At 33.5% G+C, this 14,634-nt stretch overlaps 1 protein-coding gene across 4 annotated transcripts; it reads right to left on the bottom strand.

Annotated features, from left to right (window-relative positions):
• Positions 1-7,146: 7,146 nt before the first annotated feature.
• LOC125849033 (sugar transporter ERD6-like 5) lies at positions 7,147-13,021 on the bottom strand. 4 transcript variants are annotated; one of them, XM_049529019.1, is made up of 18 exons: positions 12,743-13,021; positions 11,510-11,572; positions 10,253-10,339; positions 10,117-10,176; positions 9,767-9,832; positions 9,618-9,683; positions 9,461-9,536; positions 9,297-9,361; positions 9,125-9,217; positions 8,965-9,045; positions 8,800-8,884; positions 8,670-8,713; positions 8,529-8,591; positions 8,397-8,456; positions 8,266-8,319; positions 7,620-7,679; positions 7,429-7,543; positions 7,147-7,352 (listed from the first exon to the last, which is right to left on the bottom strand). In XM_049529019.1, the coding sequence occupies exons 1-18, from the start codon at positions 12,869-12,871 to the stop codon at positions 7,231-7,233; spliced, it is 1,389 nt and encodes a 462-aa protein (XP_049384976.1). In that variant the 5' UTR covers positions 12,872-13,021; the 3' UTR covers positions 7,147-7,230. The 4 variants fall into 4 exon arrangements, with proteins under 4 accessions (XP_049384976.1, XP_049384977.1, XP_049384978.1 ...); XM_049529020.1 differs by lacking the exon at positions 7,620-7,679; XM_049529021.1 differs by lacking the exon at positions 10,253-10,339 and having other exon boundaries at positions 12,743-12,898.
• Between the last annotated feature and the right edge of the window lie 1,613 nt (positions 13,022-14,634).

A 14,634-nucleotide genomic window follows, 5' to 3' on the forward strand; every position in this document is an offset into this window, starting at 1 on the left:
ATTTTTGATACATGTCATAATCCTATTGGCTTCTTGTTTGACTTGGCATGCCACATCATTTGCCACGTGGCACCAAAAATGGGCCTCTAAGATGAGATGTATTTGGGCTTAGAAAATTGGTCTCATCTATTGTAGCCCAAATCAATTAATTTGGACTTTAGTTAAATCCATATTCATTGGATTTAAATAATTAATTCAATTATATTAATCCATAATATTTATATGAACTAATATATTCATGAATTTAATATAATCCAAATCATTTTATGAATTTATATTTAATAAATTTTAAATGGTTACACTTAGCAAAACAAATATAACAGAGGCTATAGCTGGCAGGAGATAAATGGGAAAAAAATGAAATAAACAAAGGAATAAATATAGAAATAGAAGGGATCGAGGACTATATACCATTCTCCTACCATGTTTGTGTCATCAGAGCTTCGAAGTTGTTGGTGTGCCCTGCGCTTCGCCAGAACTGCTCCGAAATTGTTGTTAGTTTGCTGGAGTGACATGGCTAATGGTTTACTGCAAAGGGATCTGGTTCGAAGTTGTTTCATCATCTTGTTCAATCGGAGGTTGGTGGTGTTGCAATGGTCTGGTTTCAACTTACTCGCGGATGAAGCTCACGAGTTTGGTGGTGGCTACGAAAAATACAAGTGTGCAAAACAACTAAACAATTGTAAAGGGGAAAAGGGGATGGGTCTGTGTCAGGGGCGGATTTATGTTGAATGAAGGGGGTTCATCCAAACCCCCTTCGTCGAAAAATTACACTATATATATAAGATTAAATTTTTAATATACGTGTATATATATACTATTGAACCCCCTAAACATACACCAAAGGCGTAGCTCAGTGGGGTTGGGGGTTTAGGAATTTTCTCTACTACACGCGAGGTCGCGTGTTCGAATTTGGGCAGAGGCATTTTTTTTATCAGCTTATATTTTAGGCGTTTTAATTTTATTTTTTAAAAAAATAATGCAATTAGAAAACGATGTTTAGTTCCAAAAAATTAAAATGCTGATTGGGAATTTAGGATTTATTAGTTTAATCCCTAATTATAAAGTCAAATATTAAAAAATCCTTTTCTTCTTGATTCGACCGTTTAATCCGACCCGTTTATATCTGATTCGACCCGTTTATTTGTGGATATTATTTACGTGATTAATTTTTTTTAACCCCCTTGATGAAAATCCTCCCTCCGCCACTGGTCTATGTGGTGATCGCTGGAATAAATGGTGGTTTTGTTTGGTTTTGCAGTTGCTAGCAACTGTCGGAGAAGACGAGGGAGACGTTGGACAGTGTTTTGGCCGGAGTTCATTGTTTCTGTGCTATTTGGGGTTGTTTCTGGTGTGGGTGAGCTGAAAATGGAGGTTTGGGTGAGGTTTTGGTGGTTTCTTGATGGTTTTGATTATTGGTGGAGTGGTGTTTCGCCGGTGGAGTTGTTTGGAGTTGTTGGTTGCTATTATTGTTCCTGTTGGCAGCTAACAAAGGGAGAGGGGAAGGAAACTTGGGTTTTTGGGTCGGGGTTTTGTATTGTCGGAGCTTTGCCGAATTTCGAGGTGGTGGTAGCCGGAAAATGAATGAATAGTGGAACCCTTTAAGAATAAAAATTTGAAAATTCCCAAAACTAATCTAAAAATATTTCACCACTCATACTTAATCACTAAGAAATAGCTTAAATAGAAAATCAAAAACCACCTATAGTACAATACCACTATTTTAAACCATGAGCCAAAACCACTAGCTAATAAAATATCCGTGTATGAAATCTTATTCATATTCGAATGAATTTCTAAACTATGCAAAATATCAAAATGAATATTAACAAATGTAACAAATAAAATGACTATTAAAAAATGTAATGAACGTAACTAATGACATGTAAAAAATGCAATTTACAGAACTAATAATTTAATCAAAATGAATAAATATTTGAACATATTCAATCGGCTGTGACGAAAAAAATGTAATTAAAATTAACTAATAAAAAATCTTAAATTTTGACAAATAAGGATAGTTATCGATAAATTTATTTAAAATTATAAAAAATGTATTTTGAACTATTAAATAAATAAAACTTAAAAGTTGTGAATTTTGAAAATGTTAGGCAAAAATTGGGTGTCTAACATTCTTTTCCCTAATTTTTATGTGTATAGACAATGTTTTGACAAATGTTATTAAAATGTGTCAATTTTATTTATTCTCTCATGTTCATATTTCAAGACATACAAAACTCTTATATTTAAATTTTTTGATATGGTGTATTATTGGTAATTTGTAAGTAAAATAACGTCTAGTAGTTTTAGATTTTATATTGACTTGTGTTTAATCTTTTGCACTACCTTAGGAGTATTTTAAGAACTCCCTAACTTGAATGTTAAATTACTATAATACCCCAACTTAAAACACCTAATTTATTATATTTCTTATATTTTATTTATTTATTTATTATACTATATTAAAAGCAGACATCTTTTGACATTGAAAGGTTCGAACTTTTTCGAGTGGTAGTGACTTTTCCAATGAGTTGTGACTTTTCAAAGGGTTGTGATTTTTCTAAGAGTTGTGACCTTTCCAATGATTTGTGAACTTTACAAAGGGTTGTAACTCTTCTGATAAGACACAATAAGTACATGTTGGTACTATCCTTTGTTGGTTATAAATGAAAGGGTTTCCTCACATTTTTAAATTACAAGTTGTAACACCCCGAAAATTTCTAAGTTAGGCCCAAACCATTCTTGAATTGCGTATAAGGTCGTACTGAGTGACTCTTAATTTTTCTTAGATGCTAAGGTAAATTCTTTAGTGTGGGAATGATTTTGGATATCAATTAAGGTCACTAGAATCTCCTAGCACAAATTTGAGTTGAAAGCTTCCTTACCAATTAAGTTTTGATGTAAGATTCTACTTAGGTTAACTTCAAACAACCATATTTCTTAGAATATAAAGAGTTACATGGCACATAACCTATCAAATTAAAGGTATTTGAATCTTCTTTCCAACGCCACCAATTTCGCAACAATCCGAGGTTTGAATAAAAAGTTATGACCATTTTAGTAATTTGATACGGTGTTGTGACGAATTAGCCAACGGGAAAACATTAAAAAGGGTCGTTTTTATCTTTTTACCTCTAAGAAAATTCTAAACGAATTTCTTGACTAATTAAAGACCCAAAACAATCAGATTTTCATCTTTTAATCCATCATTCTTTTCTCTCTCAAACCCTAAGGCAAAACCCTTTGAAAAATCAAAGTAGAAGACTCCATTAAAATTCTTTCAATCTTTTTCAAGATTCTTCTTCAAGGTAAGTCTTTCTCCAAGAATTCCATTCTTTTCAACTCAAATTCCTCCATACAATTATGAATGACTAATGAAAATCATAATTCTTGGCCATAGAGTTTCAAGAAACTAATTCAAGAAATCTCAAGAAAGGTTTTCTTGATTATTTCCCTTCAAGCTAGGGTTTCAAGGCTTCTAATCAAGATATTCTTCAAGATTCTTCAAGAACCTGGTACTTCCAGGTATGTAAGGCTATCATAGTGTTGGACTAGTTCGTCTTCACACCATACATCTACTTTCAAATCAGTAAAAGAGTAATCTAGGATTCTATCCCTAGATTTGAGTATTTTTTAGATAAGTTGATTTGAGTTCTTGAGTTCCAGTTTCTTTTTGAAATTATATTACTATTTATTGAATTGATATATGTTATGCATTAAAATTCTTGAGTTGTTCATTCATGTCTATATTTCATCATGAACCCTATAAATTGAGTATTTTTTAGAGGAGAAATATCGTTGAGTTATGAGTTTTGAGTTCTTGAGTCATTGAGTTCTTGAGTCTTGAGTTCTGAGTTCTGAGTACTAAGTTTCCCTATTTTCTATTAAGATCTCTAAGTTGAGTCGTTCATGTCCATAATTCCACATGAACTCTATGATTTGAGTTATAAATTTTGAGAATGCTTTTTAAAGCCAACATATGAGTTCTTAAACTGAGTTTTGAGAAAAGAGTTTCTAAAACATGATTAATATGACAATCGAGTATGTCATCAATGTATGAGCAGTATGGTATCTAGATATACCATTAATTTTTATGCAGTATGACTTTCTGAGTCATCAATGATCATATTAGAATATGATTTTTATATGTTTTTGAGAAAGAGTTTCAAGTAGGACTTGAGTAAGAGTATAAGGGGACTATGTATTCCCAGAGGTATCAATTTTTACATTAATAAAAGAGAAACTGAGATTTCTGAATGAGTTATGAGTTTAAAAGATATTTCAAGAGCAGTTACCTCTTTTAAGAGGGTAGTCTGAGAAATTATCTCAAATCAGAGAAAGAGTTATGTTGTTAAATATATGATCATGCGTATATATTATTGGGAGTAGTATTGAACACCGATATGAGGATGAGTTCAGACAACTCAAAATCCTCATAAACCATGTTGGCCAACATGGGTAAAGGGTCATACTTTAGATGACTCCTTATTGCTTTTTAAGCATAGCTTAGTAGATCCACTTAGTTGAGGATGTCTTATACTCCGGCAAGGTATAAGACAGTTTTGGTAGCATGAACGAGACGATGTATCATCACATAGGTCATAGTGATAGTTGTCGGTCAGAAAATCTCCCAAATAGAGTTAAAAGTGTATTTTTATTATATCACTTATTATGCTGAGGTTCACAGATGAGTAAGTGTTTTTGTAAAGTTTTAAATGATTTCATTCCTTTAATCCGTTACATTCAATTAAGTTTATCTATTGCAGTCTTATCAGTTCAGTTATTTATTTACTCAGCTATATTACATACTCGTACATTCCATGTACTGAGGTCATTCTATTTGCATCCTTTTATGATGCAGATACATGTGTTAAGGATTATCAACATACGCTTTGTTGAGATCACTCTACACTCCAGTTAGATTTGGTGAGTCTCTTTCTATTCCAGAGGTCTCCATATTTAATTTTTAGTCAGTTGTCTTAATTTGTTGTGGGTCTTGTCCTGACATCCTTCTTGAGTAATAGAGGCTTCATAGATAGACAGAGTTGAGGAGTTTTTCTAGATTTACTTTCTTTTGAGTATTTTTCCGACTTTTTAAAGTTGAGTATTTGAGTTTAATGAATTTAATTCAACTTTAAGCTTATGTATGTTTGAGTTTGTCTTCTGCTTGTAGTCAGCCAGAATGAGGGTTCGCTTGGGGAGCATCATTGGTTCTTAAGTGTCGGTCATATCCAGGGTGTAGACTCGGGTCGTGATACAATTTTTCTAAGTTTTCTATACTTCTCTTCTTAAAAAAAACTCAAGTGTGATTTACAGTTTTTGAGTGGGTTCGAAGTTTTGTGGAATTTGAACACCCCTAAATTAAATGTTAAATTACTCTAGTACCTCAATTAAAAACACCAATTTAGTATATCTTCTAATTTTATATTTACATTATTTCACTGTTATTGTTGTTGTTGTATATTTATTCATGTTATATTAAAAGTAAGAAGTTCAACAATAACTAAGCAATGAATTATAGGAGATGAAGGAGAAAGGCACAATTAAGAGTGTCATCTAGAGCTTTTAAGAGTGTTTTTTTTTTTACAGATCACAATTAATATTAAAATGAGAAATAAGGAAGAAAAAAAAGAGAGGGAAAAATAGATAAATGTAACTAAAGGCCATTGTGAGGTGTCACATCTCCTTATCTATATCTGATTTTTATATTATAGATAAGGCTAAACCTATCAAGGGACCCTTAAAATTGGCACAAAATTATTCTTAGACATCTTAACTGAGCTTTGTTCATTTTAGACATCTTATGTAGGTTTTCGTTATACCATTTTGCCACTTTTTGCTTACATGACATAGTGAGTGTGATACACACTTACTGCGTGTGAAAGCCTTATTTCATTAATTTTTAAAAATGTTTTCTCTTCTTTTTCTCCATTTTCTAGCTACCATTTCCCAAACTTGAATTTTTTCTATGGTAAAATAGATTTAGTGATGCCACAAATAACAAAGTAAATTTCAGCCCACAAGATTTCCTAAAAGTTTAAATTTCAAGAGTTACAAAATAATAATCGTATTTCATTTTCATGTATTTGAATCATTTGCACTCACGAGAATTCGAAAAAAAAAAATCTTCCATTGTTAACTAATAACTAATTTTTAGAAGTAAAGAAGGAAAAATCGTACTTTTGTATAATAAATCTTTCAACGTAATTAAATTCTTTTGAAAGTGTTTCTTGAAAAATTGATATGGGTGGAAAAGGGGTTGAGGTAGGAGTGGGTGGGGTGGAGAGGACGATCTGATCGCTGGTGGGGTGGAGGAGCGGTTAGGTGGATGGGGTGGAGGGGAAGATCTGGTGGACTGTGGGGGAGCGGTTGGGGTAGGTGGGGGTGGAGAGGAATATCTGGTGGTTGGTGGGGGGAGGAGCAATTGGGTTTGCGGTGGGTGAGAGTGGAGAGGAAAACTGGGTTGGGTGGGGGTGAAGAAGACGATTGGGTTGGGCATGGGGTGATGATTTTTTCTTTTAAAAAAATTATTGTTTTGAGTTTAAAATGACTCATGTCATCAAATTTGTGGCCATTTTTTCTACTCAAAAGTCATTATTTGAAATTTATTTTTTTATATCTACTTGTCTTTGTTTGATTCATTATTTTGACACGTCATCAGGGAGTGTATTACACACACTTATATATTTGGGTGATAGTAAAAACAAAAAAAAAGTCAAAATGACACAGAGACTCTAAATAAGGTGTCTAAAATGAACAAAATCCAGTTGAGGTGTCTAAGTGAAATTTAGTGCCAACTTTAAGGGGTCATCGATGGGTTCAACCCATAAATAAATATAGATGTTTTTTGATATTGATTTCACAAATTTAATATGCACGCAATTGGTAATATAAGAAAGTACACATCCATTCATAGGAACTTATACTTTATAATTTCATTTATAATTATTTGATTAATTTTTTATTTAATAATATTGACATTATTTAGAAAAAATAATGTAGTATGTGATCTGATATTAACATGCAACACATGTTCATCAAAACTAGTTATTAAAAATGGTGTAAATCTAGGATGTGTTTAATAGATGATATAGTGTTTGACTAGACATATGGGCAAGTCGAACAAACAATAAATAATTGAGAGAGTATTGACAAGACAAATAAAGGAGTACAAATTTGAAGAAACCAAATGGGCAGTAGCAATGTGTGATATAGATGATACATGATTCATCATTGTAATAATGTCATTGATGCTTGAATTTCTTCTAATGTTCGTCCCTTTGTCTCAGGTACGAGTTTTGCAACAAAGAAAACAATTGAAGCACAAAAAATTGCAAATACAAAGAATACACCTGACAAGTTAAATTAATTGAGTTTTATCAAATATAATAAGAGAAGCAAGTTGAGGAAGAGAGAAGAGTGAATTACCTGCTGAACTCCATTGAAAGATGAAGTTGAAAGAAAAAGTCACAATCCAGGAGCTAAACCAATTAGCTAATGTCACTAAAGTTCCACCTTGTCCCTTAATGTTAATAGGAAATATCTGAATGAATGAAGACAAAGTCAATTTCTAATTGATCTATGTCAACTCATTGCTAAAATAAATGCTTGATAAATACCTCTGACATGATAACCCATGGTGTACCACCCATGCCAGCAGAGAAACATGCAGAATATACCTGATTTAAGTTGAAAAAAATATCAAATTGAATCAGCAACCAGGAACAAACAGCCTTGAGCTCGAAGCTCAGGTGAACAATAGTAACCAAAACGCCTCTGAACAGCCGCCCCATTCACCACCGGAACCACTAAAAACCCCCAAAAACTGACCACAAAACCCAGATGGCCAGACCTCTTCCTCCTCCCGCCAACAGACCCAAAAACGCCCAATAGAAGATGAACAGATGAGCAAAAATGGGTTATATTATTAGGTGGGTCGGATCGAGTTAAAATTGGATAATTTTAATTGATTTGAGGTTTTTTATCCAATTGAGGGGCACAAATGATGAAGTTAGTAACAGTAAGGGGATAATCAACCAATAAACAAAGTTGAGGGATATTTTTGATCGCTTTCCCTTTATATTTTGACAAGCAAGCCTAACCCACATCTTTGCTAAAAACATGAAGTAGAGCAAAGCATTATAAATTTTCTGTGATCAATATTGAGCATGGATATGAGCTAGTCTAAGTTAGAATATCTTACTAGGGAACGCAAAAAGCAACAACATTTTAAACCAAAAATAGGAAAGGAGCAAATTCATGTACCAGTATCCCGGTGAACACCAATGTGGCAGTAAGCTCTTTTGACTGTTGATAGTCCTGCTCATATATGCAAGTCTTTTAAGATAAAGTTACAACTCCAGTAGTACATGAATTCAGATATCACTTGGCAATACCTGAAACAGAAACCCCAACCCTACCAGAAAGCTTCCTAAGCATGCTCCAGTTGCTGTAACCTGCAAGAATTTAAGTGCTGACCTCCCAATCCAGCTATGCTATGAAGGTCGGAAAAATAGTTTAATGTGTACCATCAGAAGTGGGCGGCGTCCAGTATTATCCATCAATAGTACGCTACTAGGAGCAAAAGGAAGCTGAAACAAGATTCTCATTATTTGAACTGTCTCATGAAGGACCGACTTGTTCAAGTTACTCTAGGAAGAGTGATAAACCTGAATCATAGCCATCATTGTAGAAGAAAAACCAGTTGAACAGCCTTGTCATTGCATCGTAAATTAGGATTTTTAGCTCCTTCAAAAACACTATTATTATTTACAACAACATTTGTCAATCAGGACTAACCAGCAGCTTTGAATATTGAACCAGCAAAAGATGAAATTCCATCTGTCCCCCCAAATTGTACCAGAAGCATTAAACCAACTCCGACCTAAAAATTGTAGCATACAAATACAAGTAAGAAGTTATGGCAAGTAATATATAGAACATACTTCTTTATCTGCTTCTTACAATAAGTGAATGAGCATATTTTGGGTTGAATAAATCCAGAAATCTGAACTCAGTTAGCTTCTGACTGGTCTCTGTGTAGTCCTTGAAGAAAACAAAGCAAAAACACAGGATAAAAAAAAACAACTGATGGCTATGCTAACAGAAATAGTTGAGTTGTTACTTTGATTTCATCAGCTTCTTGAGAAACATCATAGTTATCGCCTCTTAGACATCGTAAAGATGCCTCTACCTCCTTTCCTTTACCAATCTTTGCCTACAGTGCTTAAAGAAAGCATCCTCAAGTACCCCCTTGGGTTAGCTAAAGGAAATGAAAAAATCTTGTAGAGACTCACCAACCACCTTGGGGATTCTGGAATGAAGAAAATGCAGACCACATGAATGAAGCAAGGAATAGCTCCTGAAAATTAACCAATTGCAAGCCATAAGTAAGCAATATCCTCAAACCACATAAAAATAAATTGGCATATTTTACCCTATATATCACACTGCATGTTACCAATTACAGCCAACTTGCGCCAAGTGAAGAAGTTCCCAGCAAAGAACATCACGGAAAAGGCACAAGACACAGTAAACTGCAAATTCAGCAATCTATTTCACCACATAAAAAAAGGTTTGAATTCAGTAACACCCAGCTATGCATTATTTTATTTTACCGTAACAGCAGCTGTAGATCCACCTCGGATATTCTTAGGCGTTATTTCTGCTACATATATTGGTGCCTGCTTTAATTATAATGGAAATTTCATTATGTTCTAATCAAAGAGGAACATGAGAAATCCGTTGAGAAATTTACAAAGTTTACCACATAGCAATGAAGTCCAGCTCCAATTCCCATCAATAATCTTCCAGCATTGAGCCACCAAATATTCTTTAATTAAGTAGCCAAACATATTATAAATCTTGAAACTACCTTCCCTTAGACAAAAATATAGTCTCTGACTTATGATAACCAATCTTTAAGATTGTACCAATGAAATAATAATTGGAATTGTTTAGTGAGTGTACAAATGAGGAATACATGCATCAATTCTCCATAAATTAGGATGAACATGTACTAGGAGTTTAGAAAGGTCTGCGTTATCATGTGAGAATTAATAGATTCCTTTAGTCATAACTGCTAAATTTAAGAAAAGTATAATGTTTGGCACACACCTTGGCAAATATTATGGAAAGCCATCCTATGATAAAACATAACTCTAACAGCCACATTGTCTGCAATGAGGAATGCAACTTAACAAGCATAATATTTTGGAAGCCAGAGAGTATCCAAGAAAAGCAAATAACATACAACTCTTCGGCCAATAGACTCTACTCTGCCACTGATTAGTGCACCAATGGCTCCTCCAAGTGTCAGTATTGAACTGAATGCTGAATACTTCAGAATGTGGTTGGAAGATAAGAATATTAGACAGTGGGGTGTAAGAACTAATTTACAGGTTAAATTCACCATTGATAAAAAATAATATTAAATACTATGTGGGCATCATTGAAAATGTTTGAAAAAACTCAAGTTGGTTTACTTGATGACACTAAATCCGATAGGTGCAACCTCGGAAATGCGAATCTTAATAGGGTGCTTCTAGAAACTTTCTCTGGGGTTGTGCCTCAGAATCATGTTCATGATTTATAGCATATAAAAAATGCAATATAGAGCTCCATACATTCATTAACAGACTACCAGTAGTTGAAAACATGCATATGAAGTCGCAATAAAACAATGGCTCACAAGTGGAACTCTATGGTCGGTTGAGCATTTTTCAACCTTGAACCTACACTGCAATTGGTACAATCGTGGTTGGTTTCATTGATGATCACAACCCTATTTACCTCTTTCCCTTTCCTTTGCTAAAAGAGGACATAATACTTTTTGTTGCAAACACATTTTCGAGGTTAGTCATAACTGAAGGATTTAAACTCGGAGATTTATGCGGAATTATACATACCTTCTTGTTATAGGATCAAGTGTTATCACCACCAATTGCCTAAGCGGTTTCTTACAAGATCACTATGGAGTCTTGTATTGTTTTTCACAACAACTACACTCCTTATCTAAGGAACTCTTTTCTTGTGTTGTTCTTGGATGACCCCAAGTCCTCCCTTTTATAGGACAAGGTTAGGACTTGTAACTCTTATTCATTCAAGAGTTACATCACCCCTTATCCTATAACTCCCACTCCATTCAAGAAACTCTTCTTCTTTTACTATAGGGAGTTATTTAGTGGAGTTGTAACTTACTTCATGAATGAAGCAAGTTACTAGTCAACCCATCAATGAGTGTATCTATTTCCAACAATAACCCATAAGAAAAAAACAAATCTTTCTCCAACTAAGGCACATACCCGCGATTTTACATATACATATCTAAATTTGTCTATTTATAAGAAAGGGGTATGAAATAGGATGGAAGAGAGAAGAGTAATGTAATAATTACTATTTGATCCATATGATACTTGTTTCCCTCGCAACATTAAAGAAAGAGTCAACAGGTGTACGACACAGAGAGTGCAAGTTTTTCCTAGTTGAAAACAATATAAAAGCTGCATACATTTGCAAGAGACAAGCCCAGATCATCCATGATCCCCGCTTCAGCTGGAGATGAATATCCGACCTACAAGTACAAAACAAATAATTTGCCGTGTTAGAAGCAGAATCATTTGTTGATTCATATCACAAAATACTCATCAATGTCTACATAAACCTGCTAGAGCCTATAAACTTAAATTATCCATGTTAATTAAAAATGTGGTTTCAGATCTCGGGATAATGCCTCTTGTTGGTGTGCCATTTTAATATTAATAAGAATATATTATATGTCACATTATATATCATGTTATGTCTATTGATGAACATTACATTTGTGCCTCTTTACTCTCATCAATTGTGGAAGAAAGTGGTCATTAGTTTTTAATAACTTATGTAATCACCAACTCTTCATTTCATCCATTATTCTATCTTTAAGTTGTAACTTATGTAACATTTGAGCCATTCATTTGGCAAATTTACTACCCACTATCTTCCTATTCATTGCAAGGAAGAATTCATCACCTATAAATAGTGTGTTCTTCCTTTGTGTTGTGATATAAGAAAAAACAAGAGAAGTACAAGAAAATATAGAGTGAAAAAGATGAGTAGTATTTTACTGTGTTTATATTGAGATTAGTGTTGTAGTGAAAGAGAGAGTTGAGACAGAGAATAATATTCTAAGTCTGCAACTATATTCACTATATACAAAAGAGAATATTTATATATATATTGAAGGAAGGTGTTTTTCTTGTGGAGCTTTGGACTCTTCAACTAATCCGGAGTTGTTTGAGTTATACGACGTTATTGGGTTGTTGTATCCTGAAGGGGACAAGCCAAGAGACATACTTCTGGATCGATGTAGATTATGCCGGAGTGAGCTTGAATCTCCTTAAAGAGAGCGAGATACCTATGCTTCAGCCTAAATATTTATTTATTCATTTTTGTTCATTTTATTTGAACTGTAATTTATTGTATTATTGGTATATTACACCAACACCTCTCAACATTTGTTAGAATGGGTCAGATTGTATACGGTGTGGCAATTAATACTGCAAATAAAGGAGGAAAGATTTTACACATGTTAACAATAGGGAACAGTAAAGCGTATGGGCATGTGAAGGATTTAGGTGTTTTGCTTAAATGAGAAAAGCCAGTACTCTACAAGAAAGTGAGCTCAAGGAAGGTGGACTTTTACAAGAAAACATGGCATTCAAGTGTCTGTGTTTACAGAATTAGCTAAAGTGTGTGTACTTACAGCAAATCCATAGGATGTAGAACCACAAGCAGCAGCAAATGTACTAAGTAGAAGAACAAATGTTATAGGGGTTGTAGTCTCCACTTTGCTACTGCTCCCACACAACAATTTTGATGATTCCGATTCCATCTTCTGTAATTTGACAAAAACATAACAAATAACAATCAAACTATAATTGAAATATCACAATAAACTGCTTTACCAAACAACACAACAACTCCTACTCCTAAATCAAAGCAAACTTAGTAAAATCTACAGAGGGAAAATAACTTTCCTGCTAGAAATTAAATGGGTTGTTACAACAACTTTTCAACCATATTATTTTTATTTTCCAAACACAAGATGACACTCATTCTACTTGTCCAAAATAAACACTTATATTCCCTTTTCACGGTTATCAAGTTGAGATAGACGTCATCCTTTTTTTTTTTTTTTTTTTTAATGAGAATGGTCATTGGGCCCCTTTTTTTTTATTTATCACAGAAAATAAAGGGCTCAGATAGACGCATCGAATGTTCAAAAGACAAAATACAGATGTAACATAGTATGTCCACAAGAATATGTGAATGTCACAACTCACAAGTACTTTGTATATTTTTTTTGCAGAACAAGGAAATATATTACATTATCGCAAGTACTTTGTAAATGAATATTGCTCTATCAATAAGGGTTGTGGTGGAGTGATATTTATTCCTTTATTCTTAATCAAGAAGTCGTTGTTATTAGAAAGCATTTTATCCTTCAATGTGAAACTTTTCGACGGCTCTAATATGTATATCGGACACCGAATAAAAAAATAAATTAATATCTACTCTTCAGTTTCTTTTTTCTTAAGGATTCACGTCAAATATCTAAAAAACTAATAAAATCTATAAAACTATTATGAAATAAAGATATCATATTAAAGAAATTATAAGATATGCATAAATTTGCTAAGCATTTATTGCAGGTCTTCAAACTCATAAATAAAAATATAAAGTCATGTGAATTTACCGTAGGTCATCCACATTTCTTATTTACTCCCAACAATGTTGGATTATGTCCCATGTTCCAGCCAAAGGTCATGGCCTAATCCTACTTAGAAAAAGGATTGAAATTATTCTCTTTATTTGGTTTCCAATTCTATTAGAAAAATGATTGGAATAGTAATTTTATTTGAAGTTGGTTTTGACTTTGTAAAGTAAAGCACAATTCTATAAATAGAGGGTATTGAGAGAATTATTCAATTGCTCATTAGTATTGTCATTTTGAGAGATTGGAATAGTAATTTTTGAGAGAGCTTTCAACAAGAGAGAAGAGAGAAGAAAAATAGTTTTTTTGTTGCAGTCTATTTCTCCGACCAGCAACATTCATACCGTGTTTATTGATTAACTAACCGTTGGATCGGACTGAAATTTGTACTGAGTGTTCCTAACATCTTGGTGGTTGATTTGAACGGTGAAGATCGGATTTGAAGGTCAGAAAGATCCTGTTTTTTATCCCGAACAATAGTTGGGTTTGGGTGGTGTTTCCTTCTATTTATTTTTTGTATGTGTAGCTATTGTCTATTCTCTTTGGCACTTGTTGTGTAGCCATGAAGAATATTTGTAACCCTCTTATTGTTATAGTGAAGTAATTCGGATCATGTCGATCCCGTGGTGGTTACCTTCGGTTTGAAGGATTTTTTCACGTTAAACTTGGGGTTTTTTATTTTTAGATTTTTGTTTTCATCTTTCCGTCACAACAATTGGTATCAGAGCCAGGTTCTTTATATGGAGGGGAATATGAACAAGATGGTATGTTTAAACAGAAGAAACTACAACATATGGAAAAGCAAGATGAAAGATCTATTGTTCGTGAAGAAGATGTATCTTCCCGTTTTTGCTGCTCATAAACCTGAGACTGTGACTGAT

Source organism: Solanum stenotomum, chromosome 12 (genome assembly GCF_019186545.1).
Source record: "Solanum stenotomum isolate F172 chromosome 12, ASM1918654v1, whole genome shotgun sequence".
Classification (NCBI taxonomy): domain Eukaryota; kingdom Viridiplantae; phylum Streptophyta; class Magnoliopsida; order Solanales; family Solanaceae; genus Solanum; species Solanum stenotomum.

Coding starts and splice junctions, on each gene's coding strand:
- LOC125849033 (XM_049529019.1), bottom strand. CDS start 12,871: ATGGAATCGGAATCATCAAAATTGTTGTGTGGGAGCAGTAGCAAAGTG. Junction 9,537..9,617: donor GATCTACAGCTGCTGTTACG/GTAAAATAAAAT, acceptor CTGAATTTGCAG/TTTACTGTGTCTTGTGCCTT. Junction 9,362..9,460: donor GCGCAAGTTGGCTGTAATTG/GTAACATGCAGT, acceptor GTTAATTTTCAG/GAGCTATTCCTTGCTTCATT.